Source organism: Dermacentor silvarum, chromosome 2 (assembly GCF_013339745.2).
Source record: "Dermacentor silvarum isolate Dsil-2018 chromosome 2, BIME_Dsil_1.4, whole genome shotgun sequence".
Lineage (NCBI taxonomy): Eukaryota > Metazoa > Arthropoda > Arachnida > Ixodida > Ixodidae > Dermacentor > Dermacentor silvarum.
In genome coordinates this window covers 189,430,630-189,449,130 of record NC_051155.1, presented here as the reverse complement: position 1 = coordinate 189,449,130, position 18,501 = coordinate 189,430,630, and the positions used below count along the sequence as shown (strand labels likewise).

Genomic DNA, 18,501 nt, shown 5'->3' with positions numbered 1-18,501 from the left:
CTATGTCTCTCTTTTTGTTTGTTTTTTTCCTTATTGCAGTGATGCACACTTTCGGGCTTTGACACTGGTCCATGTTCCTCACTCTTCGGCAGCTTGTATTCCTTGGCCTTCTGAACCAGTTTGGTCAAAACCATGCAAACTTCATCAATGTCACTGTGCTTTTCGTCAGATGCTGGTGTTAAGGTGCGTTCACACATATCACCTTTTTTAAGATGAGCGAACTTATTGGTCTGCTGCAGTCTCTCTTTGCATACTCTAGACCGCTGTGCTAGCCATGTCTTATTGGTAGGGACCTGTTACGGGTTGGGGAAGGGGACATCTCCTCTGTCTTGCTCCTGTCAGCACGTGGACTATTCCATAGCGCAGGGTACCATTTGTGCTTGCGTTATATAGGATACTATCATTCCCACTTTCTGATCAAGGAGAGTGTTTGCTTAGCTTCGCTAATTGAATAAGAATTGTCATATTCAGCGTGATATGCCAGTGGCCACCACGTGCAAGACATTTCTTTACAGTGCTCATGCTTCAGCAGTGCCAGTACAAACAGGCACGATCTGGCTGTGCTTGGCTCAGACTAAAGACCTTCTCAAGCGCCACTCACAGTCCGTGTGTGGCTCTACACTAGTTGACAATTTAACAAATGAATGTAGAGCCACATAACAAGAAGCCCTTGCAGATTTATGCAACGTTTAGTATTGCATGTCAATATGGTGTCAGCACTACCTCCAACTCCCTGCAACCTCCTCCCCCTAAACTTTAGCAAACTCGCAAAGATGATGCTTGAGAGTCCCCCATCCAGGACCCTGCAGGCATGCCTGATGTTAGCCTTTTTCTCTTTGGGTGTAAGCTGCTGTGTCAGATATTTTAAAATTTGTTTCAAGGCATACGGAGATAAATGAAAGTCAACACAGCGTCAGATTCACAGCAATCAAAGCATTTCAGCAGTGCCTTGCTTTGTACCAAAACATGACATCATACATTGTGCCACTCCTCAAACCTATTACAGAAGCGCCCTTGCGCGCATGCTGGGCGTGATGTCAGGTTTGCTTTGCCTGCCCGCCTTGCACCCTGACTTACACTTCTCCATTGCCACAAGCCTTTGCCAAATATTTCCTACTCCATCACTTCGCAAAGTTTAAGTCCACTAGCTCTTGCCTTATTCACACATTGATCCTTTACAAATTTCAGAAGCACACTGGAGCTCTCAGAATTCCACTTTTTCACTTTTCTTTGAAGGTGCTCATACTTTTACATTTCAACCTTGAAAAATTCATGGTTTCTATCAGTAGTACTACAGATATTTGTCATGTCTTGTGTGGTTATCGGTTAGTAACTTATAAAGGGCCACTGAAACACTTTAGAACAAGGTAAAAAAAACATTCCCAATCTGTACACTATGCTGCTGCTCTGAACCATGCGGGCCAGATAGCTTGCTCCCTCTTTCAGCTTTCTGAAAACGCCAGCTTTTTTTTTTCACCTTAGGAGACATCAGTGATGACGTGACATGAAGCGCAGTGGCCCATAGATGCCAACCATTGGGCACACGCACGTATGCCCTTCCAGATGATTTTAGTGGGGAAGCAATGGTTGTTAATGTGTGTCAACAGTCGTTTGTGGCGCTTCAGTGCGGTTGCCAGATATCAGCCTTGAAGGTTTACATTAAGCTCACTGTGGAAGAAACAAAAGAAAGGAAGGAGTGACAGGCAGGGCACAGCACTAGTCCAGCTGACAGGAACTGATGAGTTGAGAGGGAATAAGAAAATAAATTTTGCAGTCATATTATTCATATTGGGTATTTCAAACATTTTTGGGACCCTTCATGGTGGCTTAGTGAATATGGCATTGCGCTGGCTGAGGTCGTGGGTTTGATCACAGCCGCAGCGGCCGCATTTCGATGGACGCGAAATGCAATAACGCTCATGTACTTCGATCTAGGTGCAAGTTAAAGAACCCCCAAGTGGTCAAAATTTGATCTGGAGTTCACCACTACGGCATGCCTCGTAATAAAATCCTGGTGTTTAACCCCTAACACCCTTGATCTTAATTTTGAAACATTTTTGGGAATACTATATTTCTTGAAAAAGGGCATTGCACCTTCTTCCCGCATGTGCTTAGTTTCAAGGAAATGTGTTTAAGTGCCCCTTTAAGCTTTGCACGTCTTTCCTCAAACTCAGCCTTTCCACCCAGTGTGCCAGATGGAGAAGACACCTGGGAATTCAACTTTAACAGCTGACACTATAAAATTTATTGGCACTTCATTGAATGTTGACTAGGGCTCATAAAAGCCACAGCCATGCCCACAGATGCTGGTCCACCAGCACACTCTATACAAGTCCCACCTCATGTTTGTTGGCTCAACATTATAATTGCCACAGCACACTGCGGTCATGTTACGGTACCAATCAAAACCGTCAATAGGAAAGTGGCAGCCAAAATTGATACGGGTACTGCTCTGATAGGGACAAAGATCGAGACGTTGATGGCTCTTGGGGCGTGGGTTGATGGCCACAATTCCCACGTGAGTTATGAATTGAACAAAAGCATCTCTATGCGGATAAACAGCTGCCATTTGGGTAAACGATTATACTTCTCTTCTGTTCAAAATTCTGTCTGCAGGTTTCCCACAAGCATGTGCCACAAGCAGCATTTGGTGAAGCTGAAGTTGTCCTGTCCGTAAAGAGGGGTCCGTGGGCCACACTGTTGTGGGCACCGTCAGTGGCCCCACTCTGCTGCTGTGCTCCCTGGATGGCGCTGCTTTTCAGCCTGTGCAGCTTCTGTCACCTGGTGGCATGCTGGTTGCGATAGGAGACAACAGCCCGAACACATTTGCTGAAGTCATCGGTAAGTGCATGTTGTAACTTGTCCAGTCTCCTATTGATTGCCTTGCATGATTATGGGAGATGCTGAACATGTGGAGATGTGTGCCATCTTTTATTAGGTAGAGTAGCCATGCTTTCAGTATTTTTGCTGGAAGCTCTCTACTTTCTAAACCTCTATGTAGACATGCACAATGTTTGCAGAAAAGGCAGCTAGCAATGTTAGCAAAGGTGATGGGTGCGTCCAGCTCGTGGTCGACCCGCCGTGGTTGCTTAGTGGTTATGGTGTTGGGCTGCTAAGCACCAGGTTGCGGGATCGAATCCCGGCCATGGCGACTGCATTTCATTGGCGACAAAATGTGAAAACACCCGTGTACTTAGATTTAGCTGCATGTCAAAGAACCCCAGGTGGTACAAGTTATTCCCGAGTCCCCCACTACGGCGTACCTCATAATCAGATTGTGGTTTTGTCACGTAAAACTTTATAATATAAAGTAATGCTACATATTTCAGGGATGCTTCATTCATGGTTGATTATTATTGTGATAAAAATTATAAGCAACACTTCAATTGCACTCTCAGCATGATGTACCAGGTGTGTGTGTGTTGTGTGTGTTTGCTACGTGCTGTCCTGGCTACCTGCAGCCCACTTTGGGCAGTGAAAGAGAACTTGCGAACATAATATGCTATGCTGGAGCGTGTGTATTCAGGAATAAAAAAAGCACTTTTCAGCAAGAGCAATGCTTCACAAGATGTTGACCATAGCATATCTGGGGGTATGACAATATGAAAATGAATGCATCGCCGTGTCTCTTGTTTCATATTAAGACCATACTTGCTAAGTGCACTACAACATGTCCATACGTAACACCTGCACCTTTAACAGTACAGTGCTAACCAAAAAGTGTCTTGGCAGCATATATCTCAACATATCGATCAGGAAGCTATCGCATGACTTCGACAGTCATCCTGTAATAGTTCTTGCTGAATGTTTTCTACCGTATGTGGACGTGCAGTTACATTTTATCGATTGAAAACCGTGCACTTCTTAAAAGTAAGAATACTGCTTATGTGGTGCTTTGTAGAAACCTGGGGGCGTGTATGCTCAATTTTAATGTAGACTGAAAATTTCCTGCTCATGTAAACTGGTGATAATTTTGCTCTTTCAGGTGCACTTGTGAAAAATGGCATATCGGTGCTGTCAGCTTCGTGCACCACTGGCCACGAAGGAAAAGCTTTCTACCTCTTCAGAACTGGCTCCCCTGTCAAGGCACAGACGCAACCACCAATCTCGCCATTGAAGTTCTGGACATACATCAACCTCTGAAGATATAAATTCCACCAAAGCAACGCAGTTGTATTTTGATAGGCTTGTTTAGTGCACTTTCACGCACCAATTCTTGATACGCTAAGGCACATACAATAAAATTTATACAAACAATGAGCAATAAACAGTTTATGCTAATGTGTGTTAACCTCATTTAATTTTATTTTAATAAAGGATGATGCTTTTGCCTAAATCTGGAGATAAGGAAGATTCAGGGTAGGGGGGTGGGCGTGGGCACCGTAATATTCACACATTCAATGAAGCCATCTTCTAGTAAAAACCCTGGAAACATTGCTTTTCCCAAAGTTAACTTCATCTAGCTTGGGCTTTCAGAGCAAGCTTTACGATTTTAAACACCTAAAAACACTATTGTAATGTACCGTAAACGCAACATAGCCATGACGCTTGCTTTGAGCAGGCACTGCATTGAGTAACGTACATTTTCTCTACCGAAATTTAACGATTTATGTACGAATTCGACGGTAGCGTGCTTGGTTTCAGTTTCGTTTTTGTTAGTTTCGTTTTTGCTCGGGTGATAGCTGTGTCGTATGCGTAATGGTAATCCGCGATACCAACTGCATTTGTATGCACTTGGTAACCGGAGTTTGATTTCATTCGTTTCAATTTTAGTTCATTGCTCGCGTAGCTATCTGAATTCTGAAATACTCGCCCAAAGGTGGCGATACCTTCGCGCGTCTGATCTCGTCTCGTCGCTTTTCTATGCGCGTGATTCACCTGGACATTGGTGTTGTGATTATGTGTTGTGCGACGGGGTTGCAGACAGCTTGCGCCAGCTTAAAAGCGTCGGGTCCAACGCTTTGAAGAACATGAATTTTGTGTGTGTACCATTCCATCTAGAAAATGTAACGTGTGCCAACAGACGTGTGATAAAATCATGCGGTGTCTAACCCTAATCGCTCCAGAGGCCTCAGCGTTTTGTATAAGAACAGTACGGTGCTTGCCCATACTGGAAAAGACGCTTTTATTGTGGTGATGAGCCAAGGGCCGTGTTTTTGGTGCGGTTAGAGTTTTGAGTAGTATCCTGTGCCAGAACCATCGATGACAATGTCGAAGCCGCCGAGTGACAACGTTACCACCTACAAATTGGTCGTGGTTGGTGACGGCGGGGTCGGCAAGTCGGCCCTGACCATCCAGTTCTTTCAAAAACTTTTCGTCACGGACTACGACCCGACCATTGAAGATTCGTATATACAGCATACTGAAATTGATGGCCAGTTGTGCATTCTGGATGGTAAGTGCTGCGCTGTGCGCACTTGAAGCTGATTGACGCGCACAGTACAAAGTTGACATTTTACGAGCGGAATCACTGTGGTGCCTTCGTAATACCAACATCGCGGGCGATATAATGAACGTTGATCGTCCGTAGTCCTCGTGGTTCGCTCTTCGGGCACATAAATGACGAAGTACTACGTAAACAAAGGTATCTCATTCTCTTTGTAGTTCACGAAGAAGCGCTAAATACCGGAAGGTGGACGCAGTGACTCACGAGCAGGTCTAGTAGCAGTTAGGTGTGTGGACACGGGTACAGTGTACTTCTAGTACACTGTAACACGGGTGCCTCACGACACTTTTTTTTTTTTTTTTTTGTCAGCTCTGTGTTCAAACGGCTTCTTTAATTCTAAAGTCCTAAGCTGTTGCCAGATGTTTACGTCACCTCTGCCTTTAGTCCCAATGCAGCTGGGTGAACTAACCACTTCATTCAATAGTTAACTTCAGTACTGGAAGTCTGAATTCATGCCGAAAAGCAAGTGTGATTAACAAATAAAATTATATGGTGCTTAACAGTAGTTCTGAACTTTATCAAGTCTTCTGAAGCTATTCTGTTTTGCGTGTTACTTAGGTTGTCTCGCAAGTGGTTAAGGGCACCAGTTTTTCTTTGACAGGTCGAGAGGTAGGAGGTGTAGTGCCACTGTAAATGATGTGTTCCCATGATTTCCGTTGCTTCTCCAGGAAAGAGATGAAGGCTGTCTTGGCTCCTTTTGAAGTTACTGTATTGATGTGCTGTGAGCAAGTTATCTAAAAAACTTCTGATGGATGAGGATGGTCGAGCTGGTGGAAGTGGGGCAGGCGATGTAGCACAAACTGCCAAATTACTAAACATGGTCCGCTACGTCATTTGCCACATCCTGGTCAGTGTTGAATGATACAAGTGTCACATGGCGCACTTTCTATTGCAATCGAATTTTTTCTGTCGTGATTGGCTTCTTTGCTCAAGCTGCGGGAGGGAGCTAATCATGGTCTAGAATTTCGATTCAGACCCGGCTCGATCGAGATCAGTAGTAGTCGTGTGACATCTGTATAATGAAGTAGGAAGTGGGATTAGGTTGGTGATTCGAAGAGGGATCTGCCGTGACAGCTGTGGCTAGTGAGTGTTGTTAAGGATTTTGGCAGCCAGAAGATAAGCCTTGGTTGAGTAAAGAATGCTCAAATGCCATATGCATTTAACGCCTGTATATGTTGATTACTCGCCATTGTGGCATAGTGGCTATGGCGTTGCGCTACTAAGCCTGAGGGCACAGGATCGAATCCCAGCCACCGCAGCCACGTTTGGATGGGGCCGAAATGCAAAAGCGCCCGTGTACAATGCATTGGGTGCACGTTAAAGAACCCCAGGTGGTCAAAATTAATCCGGAGTCCCTCACTGTGGCATGCCTCATAATCAAATTATGGTTTTGGCACCTAAAGCCTTAGAATATAATTTTTTATATTTGATTTCAAGATGCTACGTTCAGAAAAATTTCTAGTTGCCCTTGCAAGGCAAATGCTCATACACGGATATCTTTTTTTGGGTACCAATAGCCCACTAAAACATTTATTCTGTAAAATGCATTTTTTTCCCCTTCAAGAATAGTAATAGCAGAGATGAAAGCAAATAATATGGTGCGAGTCAGGTGGTGCAAGGAGCCAAGCTATCTTCCCCGCAGCAGAGGCTTTTCCCCATTGCCTCCACCAGTGCCTGCAAGCGCCATTTCTCCCCAGCTTTCTCCTATATTTGAGCCGAGGCTCCATTTGGCTTCCTTGCTTTCCTTATTAAATGTTTTTTTTTTTTTTTTTTTCCTCAATCTCCTTCTTTTGTTTGTGGCACATTTGCGGATTTGGTTTGCATGTTCTGCATTTAACTGGGTTTGCGTAAATGTTGCTTGCTTTTTATTTTTTTTTTAATTTTGAGTAGAGATGCCTTATGACATAGTAAAGAAAACAAACTTGTAAGAATGCAACCCTGCATCATGCAGTTAGGCCCTGTAATTACAGTTAACTCAACTGGAGGTCAAACTGTCGGAACAAAGGCTCCGGTTGTGTCGTGTGCCTGGGCAAGTCCACAACAGTTGGTGCACTCCAGTCAGCACGCATGTGACGCGTGACAGGCACTGCAGGCAGCATGCAGTGAGAGCAGACAGCGTGTGACATCGTCTCTGCTGCAGCGGAGAGTGAATCCTTCGAGATGAAATATGTGGGAGCGTTTGTTTGAATTTCCAGCTGCTTTTGCAATGTACATTGGTGTAATACTTTGCAGACGTAATTGTCCATGTGGGATTTATGCCCTGTGCATGTCTGTTTGCAGTGCCCAAACCTGGTGATGGATGAGTTAGACATTTAAGGCACGAGTTAGTATGAATGTTATCAGTATCTGTACTTTACATGGCTGCAATTTTACACGCTCATTTTTCAGTGTTGGACACAGCGGGCCAAGAGGAGTTCAGTGCAATGCGGGAGCAGTACATGCGCAAGGGGGATGGCTTCCTGCTGGTGTACTCGGTGACAGACAAGCAGAGCTTTGACAACATGTGCCACTTCCACACTCAAATCCTGCGTGTCAAAGACCGTGATTCATATCCCATGCTGCTGGTGGCCAACAAGGTGGACCTGGTGCACCTACGACGAGTCTCCGAGGAACAAGGTCGAGAGCTTGCCCAACAGCTGAAGGTTTGTTGCCTTTTGGATTTCAGGCTTTCTATTTGTGTGATGAACAAATTTGCAGAACTAACCCTGTTAGTGCTTAAATATTTTGGTCTTGGGGAACCTGACCCTAGTAGTAGGGAACCCCTGCGTATTTGCTCCCACCCCCAGTCCGTACAAACAAAAGAGAGTATAGATGCATGGCCCTGTAGAGATGAATTTCGCCATGTAGTCAATCTTGTTTGCACGAGGGTTATTGGGATTAGAGCAGAAATGCATGCACATTATTGCAAAAGGCGGTGTTTGTACCAAATACATGTATCCCATTTTGACATTGACCTGGGTGGACATGAGGCCTCATGGTTTTGTGGCAGTTAATGGAACTGGCCTGCTTTGATTCTGCGAAAACGTGTAGTTGGCCCTAATGGCCCATACATCTAAATTAGCCCAGTATCTGCAGACACAGTCGGGACAGAATGCCGAATGCGCTTGAAGGTCGTAGCTGCACTTGGTTACATTTTTCCAATGTCATTTATTTGAGCTAACTAAAAGTCAGGACATGGCTCGTTGACATCAAAGACAGTCTATGTTAGCTGCTAATTTCTATTAGTCATGGCATATACATCTTTTACATAGGCCTCACAGGAAGGAATATAAGAGACAAGACAGAGGGGTAATATGCATGCAACAACTTGGATGGTTGTAGCACACAAAACATCTACATATGGAAAGAGGCTTGGGGAAGCATGTGCTATGCTTCCCTTTAGCCTGTAGCTTAACCCTTTAGTTCCCAAGTTGTTTTTTTTTTTTTTTTTTTTTTTTTTTGTAACGAAGGTTTACTAATTCTGTCGTTCCTTTTGTTCTAGCAAATTATTGCAGATGAAATTGCAGATGAAAGGCATCTGCAATGAAAAAAAATACTTTCCCTTAGCACACATTCAAGGTTGGAGCTCAATTTTGTGAATGAATGATACCAACAGAAATCAAAAGCCTAGAATAATATGGCCAAGTGCCGAAACTCAAATGCACATGCGAACTGCAATAACAAGTGCTGCCCGCCTCTGGCAATTAAAGTAGAAGCAGGTATGGCCAGAAGTGTATGGCTCTTTTGCCATATCCTCCCAAGACCTGAAGACATCCCAGAGACCTAATCACTTCTCAAGTTGACTCTTATTGCTAATTGCTATTTAACGAACATGAAAAAAAAAACATTATTTTGTTTACATGCCACTGTTAGATGCCAGAAGTAGCATCTCTATGTATGTGGACAAAGTAACCATCTCCTCATGTTTGATATGGTAAAAACTTGTTTTCTTTGCGTAAACACAGGGATGAATATGTAACATTGTGTGTAGGGTTGCCACTTTGATGCTGCATCCTCAATTTTTCCACCATTTTGGGACATTCGAAAATTATTTCATGGTTGATTTTCGTCGTCTGTGCCAATGCAACAGCTTATGTCAAAGTAGGGGCAAATTTCTAGAAAGCTGGCGGCAAGAAATTAATTATACTTTCACACAGTTTTGCGTGCATCCGAAATCATGTCCAAAGTAAATATTTTTTGTTATTGCTTCAAAGTGAGTTTTGAAAATGATTGAAGTAAATGTGCAGTGTACTAGGGGTTCTGAGAGGATATTGGTACAAACAGCAAGGACAAGTACAGCTCAGGCTTATAAAGGGTTAAGCTGCCTTAGAGCATCCGTGTTTGCAGCATTCTGCATTTGTATTTTAAGTTTTGAATTCAGCCCCTGGCCACAGCATAGTGATCATTATATTGATTCCAGTATGCCAATACTCTCGTATGCTACAACTCTGCCATTCTACTACAGCTTGCGTTGGGTAATTCTTAGTGTTCAAGTGCACACTCATTTGCAGAAATATGGCAAATCAGTTCTTCCATATTCCACAAGATGGAAGAACTTCTATAAAAGGAAAACCAAGTTCGCTTTCACTAAATTGTTGGGTTGACTCAGAGTTTGAAAAACCACCATAATAATCTATAATAGTTTTCTTGAGCTCTTAGGATCGGTGTTAATCGAGAGCTGCCCACTGTGGCACCCTCGTGGCCCCATAGCCCATAACACGTAGTTCAATACAAACAGGGGCATTGGCAGCTTAGCTCACAGTCATTGAGGTGTGTGAAGTTTGGTAGTGGATAACATGGAAACACACTACATTTATTCTATTCAGTCTCCTTTACTAACAGTGTGGGTTATAAATGTGACAAAGTGCTGGCCAGCCACATTACACACACTTGTAACAACAGTGCACACTTTTGTGATCTTGCAGTGTGTGTAGTTCGCAATAAGAGGACTCTTGCACCTTGCAGATAAGCTACATAGAGACAAGTGCCAAAGACCCGCCTCTTAACGTGGATGCTGCATTTCACGAAGTGGTGAGGATAATTAGGTGAGTGCTGTGAAATGTGTCGACTATGCTATGCCACCATTTACCATTAACTCTGAATGGAACCAGACCTTTTTTGTCATGCATGCCTCACACACATGTGTGCACTCGTTGATCTTGTTGAATGTTTACTGAAAGTTAAAGCACATGTGTACATACTGCATAGGTTTGTTACTTTGCTGCAAGTATGCAAGATAGCATAATGTGTTAGTCTACTATCTTGAGACAGAAATTTGTTTGTTCTTTTCAAACTCATCCCGCAGTGAAACATACTACAATGAATTTTAGCATAGGTTAAAAAGCAACGCTTATGGTTTCCATCTGTGTTTCTTGCTTTCATCTGTCATTTTCACAATAAGCCTTTGCCCAATGTGAATAGTATGTACAAACTCACCCAACTTTCCATCTTAGTTCAGTCTATATAAAAAATGAAATTTTAATCCTTCAATACTATACCTGTGGGTTAAAGCTTTGGTCCATGACGTTGCCGTTGAGCTATTCCGAGTTTATAATTGTAACTGAGAGTAGAGAAACCAATATGGTTATATCACTCAAAAAAATGCACCCTCTCGGAGTACATTTTAACCCAAAATGTTAGTTTGAAATCTCTAAGCCCGTCCCACTGACAGCGACTGCCATTTTGGCATGGCTTATGCTACATAAGAAACTGCAGGGCAGCTGCTGAATTGTCAGCTCCAAAACCCTGTCTGCATCATGTGGAAAGGGTGCACGCCCACCCGTTTGCTGCTGGGGTGCTCTAGCAGAAACTAAACTCAGCGAGAAGTCACAGGCTTGACTGCCTTTCTCGTGTGAAGTGTTTGGAGCACAACATTGAAGAGCCCAAAACCTGCCAGTCATTTCGCAATACGTTCAGCTCTCATGCCTTATTTTTCGTGAGCTGTTTTCGAAGAATGATGTCAGCTTTCCTTGCACATGCTCTGGCAGCCAATGGTGAAGCAGGGGCGTCAATTCTTTCATTCACGTGAGAGAAACAGTGCAAACCAGAGCCTATAGAAACTATCTTGGGCTGACTGCTGAGATGGAAATGCAAGGAAATGCAAAAACGAAACCATGCATATACCACGCACATTGGCAACGCCGCACACAATATTTTGTCATCCAGCAGTTGCCAGGCTGCTGTGCACTTCAACTGAGGTATAAAACAATTCACATACAAGTTTTCTACTGTACCAAGTGGGCTCAAATTTTGCCTAACTTGCTCTGGTACACATTTGGTTTAACGTGCAATGCATAATTAAAGCTAATAAATTTGGTGTCATAGCCAACAATTTCAGAGTACTGACATAAAATTTCTGTCCTGCCTTTTTTTAAAATTTTTATTATTACGTATTATTATTTTTCTTAACATTTCAGATAGCTTCTGACTCTGTATACAATCACAATTAAAACAATTTTTCGAATGAATAACGAATGTTGAATTGCATACCATCTTTCAATGTGACGAATTCAAAACGCACCCAAATGGAGGACAGCTTTCTTGGCATCGGGTGTGTCCTGAAAATCAGGGTGTGTTCACCATTTGGTATCAGTTATGTGCAGGTCGGTTTAGGTGTCAAAGCCACATTGTGATCTTGCCGAAAGCTTTACGCAATGGGATAGCAGGGGAGAGAATGTGAGAAGTGCGCTGCGTATTCAGAGAGACATGACGGCAGAAGATTATGCTTATCCCACGTCAAATGCAAAAAGTGCTGAGTGAGAAGGGAAAGAATTTGGAAGATTGCGCAGCTTTCTACAGATGCACGAGGGCTGACGTGACACATGGAAGCATGACAAATGGATCACCATTTATCGTGAACAACAGCCAATACAGGAAGCTGTTAGCATAGAGAGAGTGTTCCTTCGCTCCTATTCTTCTTTTCCGACTCGTGCCTACTGACCACCTATTGTTTACCCTGGCCAAACCTGTACAGAAATCAACCGCCACAGCTCGACCAGAAGCGACGGAGAAAGTGGTGGAAGAACTCCCGCTGCACCCTGCTGTAACGAGCCTGCCGTGTGCCACTGGTGTGACCTTTCTTGATTGACAGGATGCAATGTTTTTCTTTTTTTTTTGTCTTGCAGGTCTTTTTGGGATAGTATGGTATTTTAAACACCAGGTAATTCATTTGGCAGCTAAAGGAAATCAATTCAAATGAGTTCAGGCAGCATTAGGGTTATCCTTGGCATACATCCCAAACGGTACTGCACTGTGATCTTTTTTCTTTTTTTTTAACCATTGCAGCCACAGTCACACTTCATGTGCAGCTGTTAATGTGCCAGTGTTTGCCAGCACAGCCATTTTCCTTAGCACTATATTTGCTTTAGGAGTGAAGCAAACCAACCAAAGATCAGAACAGAACTCTGTGGCAGTTATCATGATCATTTTCAAAGCATAAAGTGTTGTCAACAAGGCTTTGTACATAATGAGTGGCCATATTGAAAGAGCACATCAATGAACTTTAAAGCTACCCGTATTGACTTTTGCCATGTTTTGATCTCTTCATTCAAATGTACTTTTTGTTTTCCACTATGCCTGATGTCAGGAGGCAATTTAGCAGGATTCGTGTGTGCTTCATATGAAAGCTTCAGCACAAGCAGGTGATTGCAAGAGAAACACATCCCCTTCAGGAGCTGTGTGCACAATTGTGCACACTAAGAATGTGCATCAAAAGAAAAAGTTCTGATGAAAATAATTATATCTAAAATGTGTCACAAACATTGTGAAACACTTATGATTGGACCTATGTTGCATGTTTGAATAATATGTGTTCAATGTCTTAGTAAAACGAGTTGGAAGGTAGTTGTGGGTGTTTACTCTTACTGTGTCTTCATATAGCAATTCCGCGTTTTTCATTGTTTTTCACAATGTTTTACATCTAATGTATGTTTCAAGTCGCTGGACTGATGCTTTTCAATTGTGCTAAACATGAAATAGTTGGTGTCTTTATATCAGATGTTCTTGTAGAGTTCTTGCATGAAATTCATTCTGTAAAGCTGACAAAACTGATTGAAGAACTGAAAATTCATAATCTGTTCTACAGCAAGACTCTTTCATGTTTCTGAATATACAAAAAATCTGATGTAACTAAACTTTAAATGGAAAGAATTGTTTGATGCCTGAAGGGGATATGGGATCATTGCTCGTCATGTCAAGTGTTCACTTCGAGTGAGGCATTTCATGTCTAAAGCATGAGGTGGATGACTTTTTTTCCTCCTCCAACTTGTTTTGTGATCATATGTGTTAACTGATTCATTAAAGCGTTGAAAGACAAGGTACCAAGCCTGTAGGCAGCACATTTGGATAGCTGGTGGAATGCTATCTTGTTAGAGCCTTGATGCTGGATGTCGGCGTTGTTAAGCAAGCACACTCCTTCCTAATGAGCCAAGTTTCAATTTTACAATGGTGCGTATGACTTCTTGCTTTGAATCTGGCTTGTAGTTTTATGCAGCATTGCTAATGCTTAGCAATCTTAATGTCGCTGTGTCGTTTAACAGCTGAACTTGCATGCGATCACAGCAAGTGTCATTTCTTTATTCTCCTTTTTTAGTTCATAATTTCGAGGTATCTTTACGGAAGGCTGGCTGCAAGCTATATTAAAGGCCAACAAGTGTACCAAAGCGGAAAAACCAAGATTAATGGATTGTAAAAACGAGTCAATCACTTAGTAACTCGGTCAAATCTGTGTCATCATTCTTGCTTTTACATCAAAATTTTATATCATTTTTATGGGAAACACGAATAGAGAGTGTGTGTGTGTGTATGTGTTGTGTGTGTGTAGCATGATATGTTTAGGATGGCTTCTGCAAATTATTGGAATCTGTTAAAGTGTGTACCTAAGTGATAGAAGACCTCTTTTCATTCTTCTGTGCAAGAGAACTCGAGTTCTCTTGCAAATGCACATGGTTATAGTTTCTTGTTGGCAAAAAAAAAAAAAAAAATAGAAATGTTACGCAATAAGCCAACTTCTGCGCACTCTTGGAAATCTTTTCCTTAGCAGTGGAATGACACAAAGAGCTCAGGATTTAGCCCCTTTCTTTAAAGTAATATATTGCACAGCTCATTGCAGTAAACTGTCTAAACCTGCAGCAGTTCTGCTGAAGACAATGTGAAAAGTTGACCGAACTGGAGAAATGTGCTCTCTGCACAGTCATGTGCTAGAGTAATAGCAATCGCACACAGCTTATTAAGTGAGAGCTGTGCCCATTCCACGTACATTGCTTTCAGGATTAGCTTAGCAAGACTCCATGGTTCCTCCATGCCAAGTCTGAGTAATCTAGGAGCTTGTACCGCCATTATGTGATCACAGCTCCATAGATCTACAAGAGCCTCTTTAATAGCAGAAAATGCATTGAAAATAATTGTGCGTGACACAGAGGAAAGTGAACTCTTTTCACAGACTGCTTCTTTTCACAGAATGCCTGGTGCATTCAATTACAAGTAAGGAAGTTGTGATGGTGTGTGGTCGGTCACGTGGTACATGTACACAAGTGATAAGGTTTATCTGTAGGGCATGAATTCTCTTAGTCTTGGGAACCATGGTAGATTGGGTTATATTGTAATTTACTATTGTACTTTAGATAAAAAATGCAAATGTAATGCAAGTGCACTCAGTGTCCCGCTTTTGCACTTTTACACTAGTACTCTCTTAAAGCATTTGAGTTCGAAATTTTCTGCATAACTGGCTGTCCTGTGGTTGGTTCCATCAATGTAAAAATAACATCTTTCAATTTATGCCTTAAAGGGACACTTATAAGGAGTAATTTAAGCTAAATGTAGTAGATTGTGGTCCTAGAAACCAGTCGGTGTTTGTGTCCTGCTCCAAGAGATAACTTAGCTGCTGATGGTATCACAATTGACAAGAGCTCTCGCCTTTTAGGAGTGCAGTGGTACTGCTTTGCACCAATGATCTCCGAGCTCATGCTCATCCAAACTCTGCTGCCCGCAATGAGTAGTGCTACACAGAGAGGGCCATTATGCTGCCACAAAATGTTCCATTGTTGGACAGCATTGAAAAAGCAGCATCTGCGAGTTTTCCAGACTGTATTTTCCTTCATGGTCATATGTAATGCAGCAGTCCTTTTATAGTTGATTGGCTACTATTTAACATTTAAAAATGGCACATTAGACATCATTGGGATCAGAGAGAGAGTAAACTTTATTTCAAGGACTCTGGTCTGGCTTTGCCCGCTTTGTTCCATTTGTTGTCAGCCATGTTGAGGTTTGTGATCTGTTCGGTCACGGCTCGTTTGTAGTCGGGGCATTAGTCCACCACTTTTCAAGGTGTTGCAAGCCTACAAGAGAGCACAAGTTTGGCCAGGCATGCCTGAATTGCAATGTGCATTAGGAGCAGGGTTTTGTATTTTCACTGTAGTGGTGCCTATCCTGCCCTGTGTTAGTCATTTTCTCTATTTTAAAATTTATGTGCTTGGCAAGAGTGACATTTTCAACTCGGTGTTGTAATGTACCTACTGGCTTCACTCGGTGTTTATCTTTAGTGTCTCTTTATGTTACTTATGTGTTATAGTCAGCTGTGGAGCAAATCTTGCGCCTCAGTTTATGATAAAATACTAGTTGCAGTAGCTGCTTGCCTGCTTTGTGGCCTCTGCGATATTTTATTCTATCATTGATGTTATTGCTTGCCAAGCACTCTGCATATTCACAGTATGGTAATTGTCTTTGGGCCTTTGCCTTCTGCTTTGCCGAATGAAGCAGCACCCTGTGGCCAGTGGAATGGTACCTTGAGGGATCTCAGATATGTGCATGTGGTGTGTATTTGTACCTGTTTTCGTGCAGTACTGTGCGATGGTGAGGTGTCTTAGCAGTTGTCTCCTTCAACCTAACCCCCTCCCCCTTTCTTTGTCTTTTCCATATTTTGTTATGAATATATATGTATCCACAAGCAGCTCACATTTTCTTGCCTTTAACACATCTTGAAATGCAGCTTTATGCTTTCCACAACCATTTGCTTTCTGTGCTCTACGTTTTGTTCTCTCCAATAAGCGTTCCTCACAGAAGCAAGTGCAGCATAGCTCTTGCCTTGCTTAATTTTTCTTAATGTGAGAAGGCAGTCATAATCAAACACCGACTTTGCCGGGAGCATTTTAAAAAGCTTGAGTAGAACATGAATGAAATGAGCAGTTTTACTGTCCTGAACTTTGCAGTAAGTTCTTTGTTGCTGTATTTTTTGTTCCATGGCACTGCCGCCTCATATTGCTACTCATCGTAACTTAAGGGTGCAAAATCATGAAACGATTGGAGTTCTATTTGTTGGACCTCCTTAATTAAACACAGTAAGAAAGCGCTTGTAAGATCCTTTTGGGTTCTTTGTAGGTTTTCAGTCCACAGGTGTGCTCAGTTGTTGAGCGAGCAGTTTGCAGCTTTAGCTGGACAAAGCATACAAGTCTGGAGATATCTAAATATCAGTCTGAGCGGGATGGCACTAAATACTGTTTCTCTGTCACTGCACAATACATTGTTGATGACACAGGGTTAGCCAGATTGCTTGCAGCTAATTGTCAACGGAGACATCACAATTTTTACATTCATATTTGCACAACATATATTGGTGATATTTCCTTTTTCAGGCTTTTTTTAAAAATTAGAACATTGTGTGGCTCCCACCCAACAATCCATACAATGAATGGTTTAGTTATGAATCACTTGGGTGTTCCTCAAGCTCTACAGTGTTTGCAAAACAACCCGTTATTTCCTCAAATGCCACTGCAGCACTGAATATAAATTGTGGCCATGGGTCAACTGTTGACAAGCTCTAAGCATTTTCCCCCCCTTGTCTGATTGAACAGCTAAATTGCACTGCAGTATCTATTGCTGACCTCTAGTGCAGTTTTATTTTTCTTAAGGATACATGCTTCAGCTGCATACAATATTATTTGAATCAGCTGTTTGATGATGAACCCTGATATTTGAATTTCTGCTTCTTGTCTAGTCTGGCTTTGATGTTTGTGGTTAAATGAATATATTTATTAAGGTTTATAATGGCTATGTTTGTGCTGTGTGCACCAGTGTTCTTTGGTAACTTGTGCATTCTAAGCATTTTGTTAGAATTTAATTTTGGCTTTAAGGTCAGAATGAACAAATTGTGCAGAGAGCTATATTAGACTTTTGTTGTGCTCTAAGGAAGGAGATGCCATTTTTTGTACATGTGGTTTCCAGAAATGAACACCTTGGTGTTGACCTTGTGTTGAAGTAGCACATCTTAACAGAACTTTATTGAGGTGAGAGGATAATTTGCACACATTTTAAGTGTTACATATCAGCTTAGCGGCTGGTTGGTGGTATTTATGATGGTGTATGTAGTAATATAACTTATGCAGCTTGTTTATCTTTACATTCTCAGCTCTTTGTATAGTGGCCTGTTGTCTATGGTGCAGACTGTAATCTTTAGTTCATAAAACAGACATTGTCTTATAAGTATTGTTTGCTGTTTTATTTCCATTCATTTATACATTTACAAAAACGGCACTGTCATGTTAGGTGACTTGCTCAAACACAATATGCTAAATATCATGAAAGCTGAGCGAGATATTGCCTAGAATTTGTGCTGTACATGTCTGTCTGTGAGCAGTCATGGTGGGAAGAGGTTTCTGTTACATTTTTTGTGATACAGTGATGCTTTGATTAAAGATAAACAATTAATGTTTCATATGTGTCCAAAGTTTGCTGCAGTTCTAGTGCTACACGTGAAATCATGGCACCCAACATGCACATGATGGATTTGAACGTGTTATCAATCTTTTGCCATTTCATGCCTAAGTGCATTTGAGCACAGGCGCTGTCAGCATACCACTTTGCTGCGTAAAAAGGAATGCTGACTACTCAAAGAAACATTAGCAAAACAATACAATGTAGAGCGCTCATAAAGTAAGTCGCGGAGTCGCGAATAACCGTACTATAAGCGGTACTGCACTATAACCAAAACAATGATTTTATTGCGATAGCAATTATATGGACGTTCCAGGCACATTTCTACCGTCGCTGTCGCCGCATTTCGATGGGGGCGAAATGCGAAAACA

The 18,501-nt window shown here is 42.1% G+C and overlaps 2 protein-coding genes across 3 annotated transcripts in view; both read left to right on the top strand.

Moving 5' to 3' along the window:
- Positions 1–4,287, top strand: part of LOC119442318 (D-3-phosphoglycerate dehydrogenase-like) — a 96,216-nt gene extending 91,929 nt beyond the window's left edge. The window contains exons 10-11 of one of the 2 annotated variants that reach the window (XM_049662054.1): positions 2,617–2,841; positions 3,986–4,124. In XM_049662054.1, the coding sequence (XP_049518011.1) occupies positions 2,617–2,805 (189 nt within the window). In that variant the 3' untranslated portion in view covers positions 2,806–2,841; positions 3,986–4,124. Of the gene's footprint in view, positions 1–2,616; positions 2,842–3,985 lie in introns of both variants that reach the window. The other variant, XM_049662053.1, reaches the window with a different exon arrangement.
- A 482-nt stretch (positions 4,288–4,769) lies between these two features.
- LOC119442315 (ras-related protein M-Ras) lies at positions 4,770–17,897 on the top strand. Its single transcript, XM_037707146.2, has 4 exons — positions 4,770–5,395; positions 7,835–8,088; positions 10,391–10,470; positions 12,399–17,897. Exons 1-4 carry the CDS (start codon positions 5,203–5,205, stop codon positions 12,469–12,471), a joined length of 600 nt encoding a protein of 199 aa, XP_037563074.1. The 5' UTR covers positions 4,770–5,202; the 3' UTR covers positions 12,472–17,897.
- The last annotated feature ends 604 nt before the right edge of the window (positions 17,898–18,501 follow it).

What these genes read in the sequence shown, in the direction of transcription:
- LOC119442315 (XM_037707146.2), top strand. Translation starts at nt 5,203, where the DNA reads ATGACAATGTCGAAGCCGCCGAGTGACAACGTTACCACCTACAAATTG. An exon ending in CCAGTTGTGCATTCTGGATG is followed by an intron (nt 5,396 to 7,834) that starts GTAAGTGCTGCG and finishes CTCATTTTTCAG; the next exon opens with TGTTGGACACAGCGGGCCAA. An exon ending in GAAGTGGTGAGGATAATTAG is followed by an intron (nt 10,471 to 12,398) that starts GTGAGTGCTGTG and finishes AAACCTGTACAG; the next exon opens with AAATCAACCGCCACAGCTCG.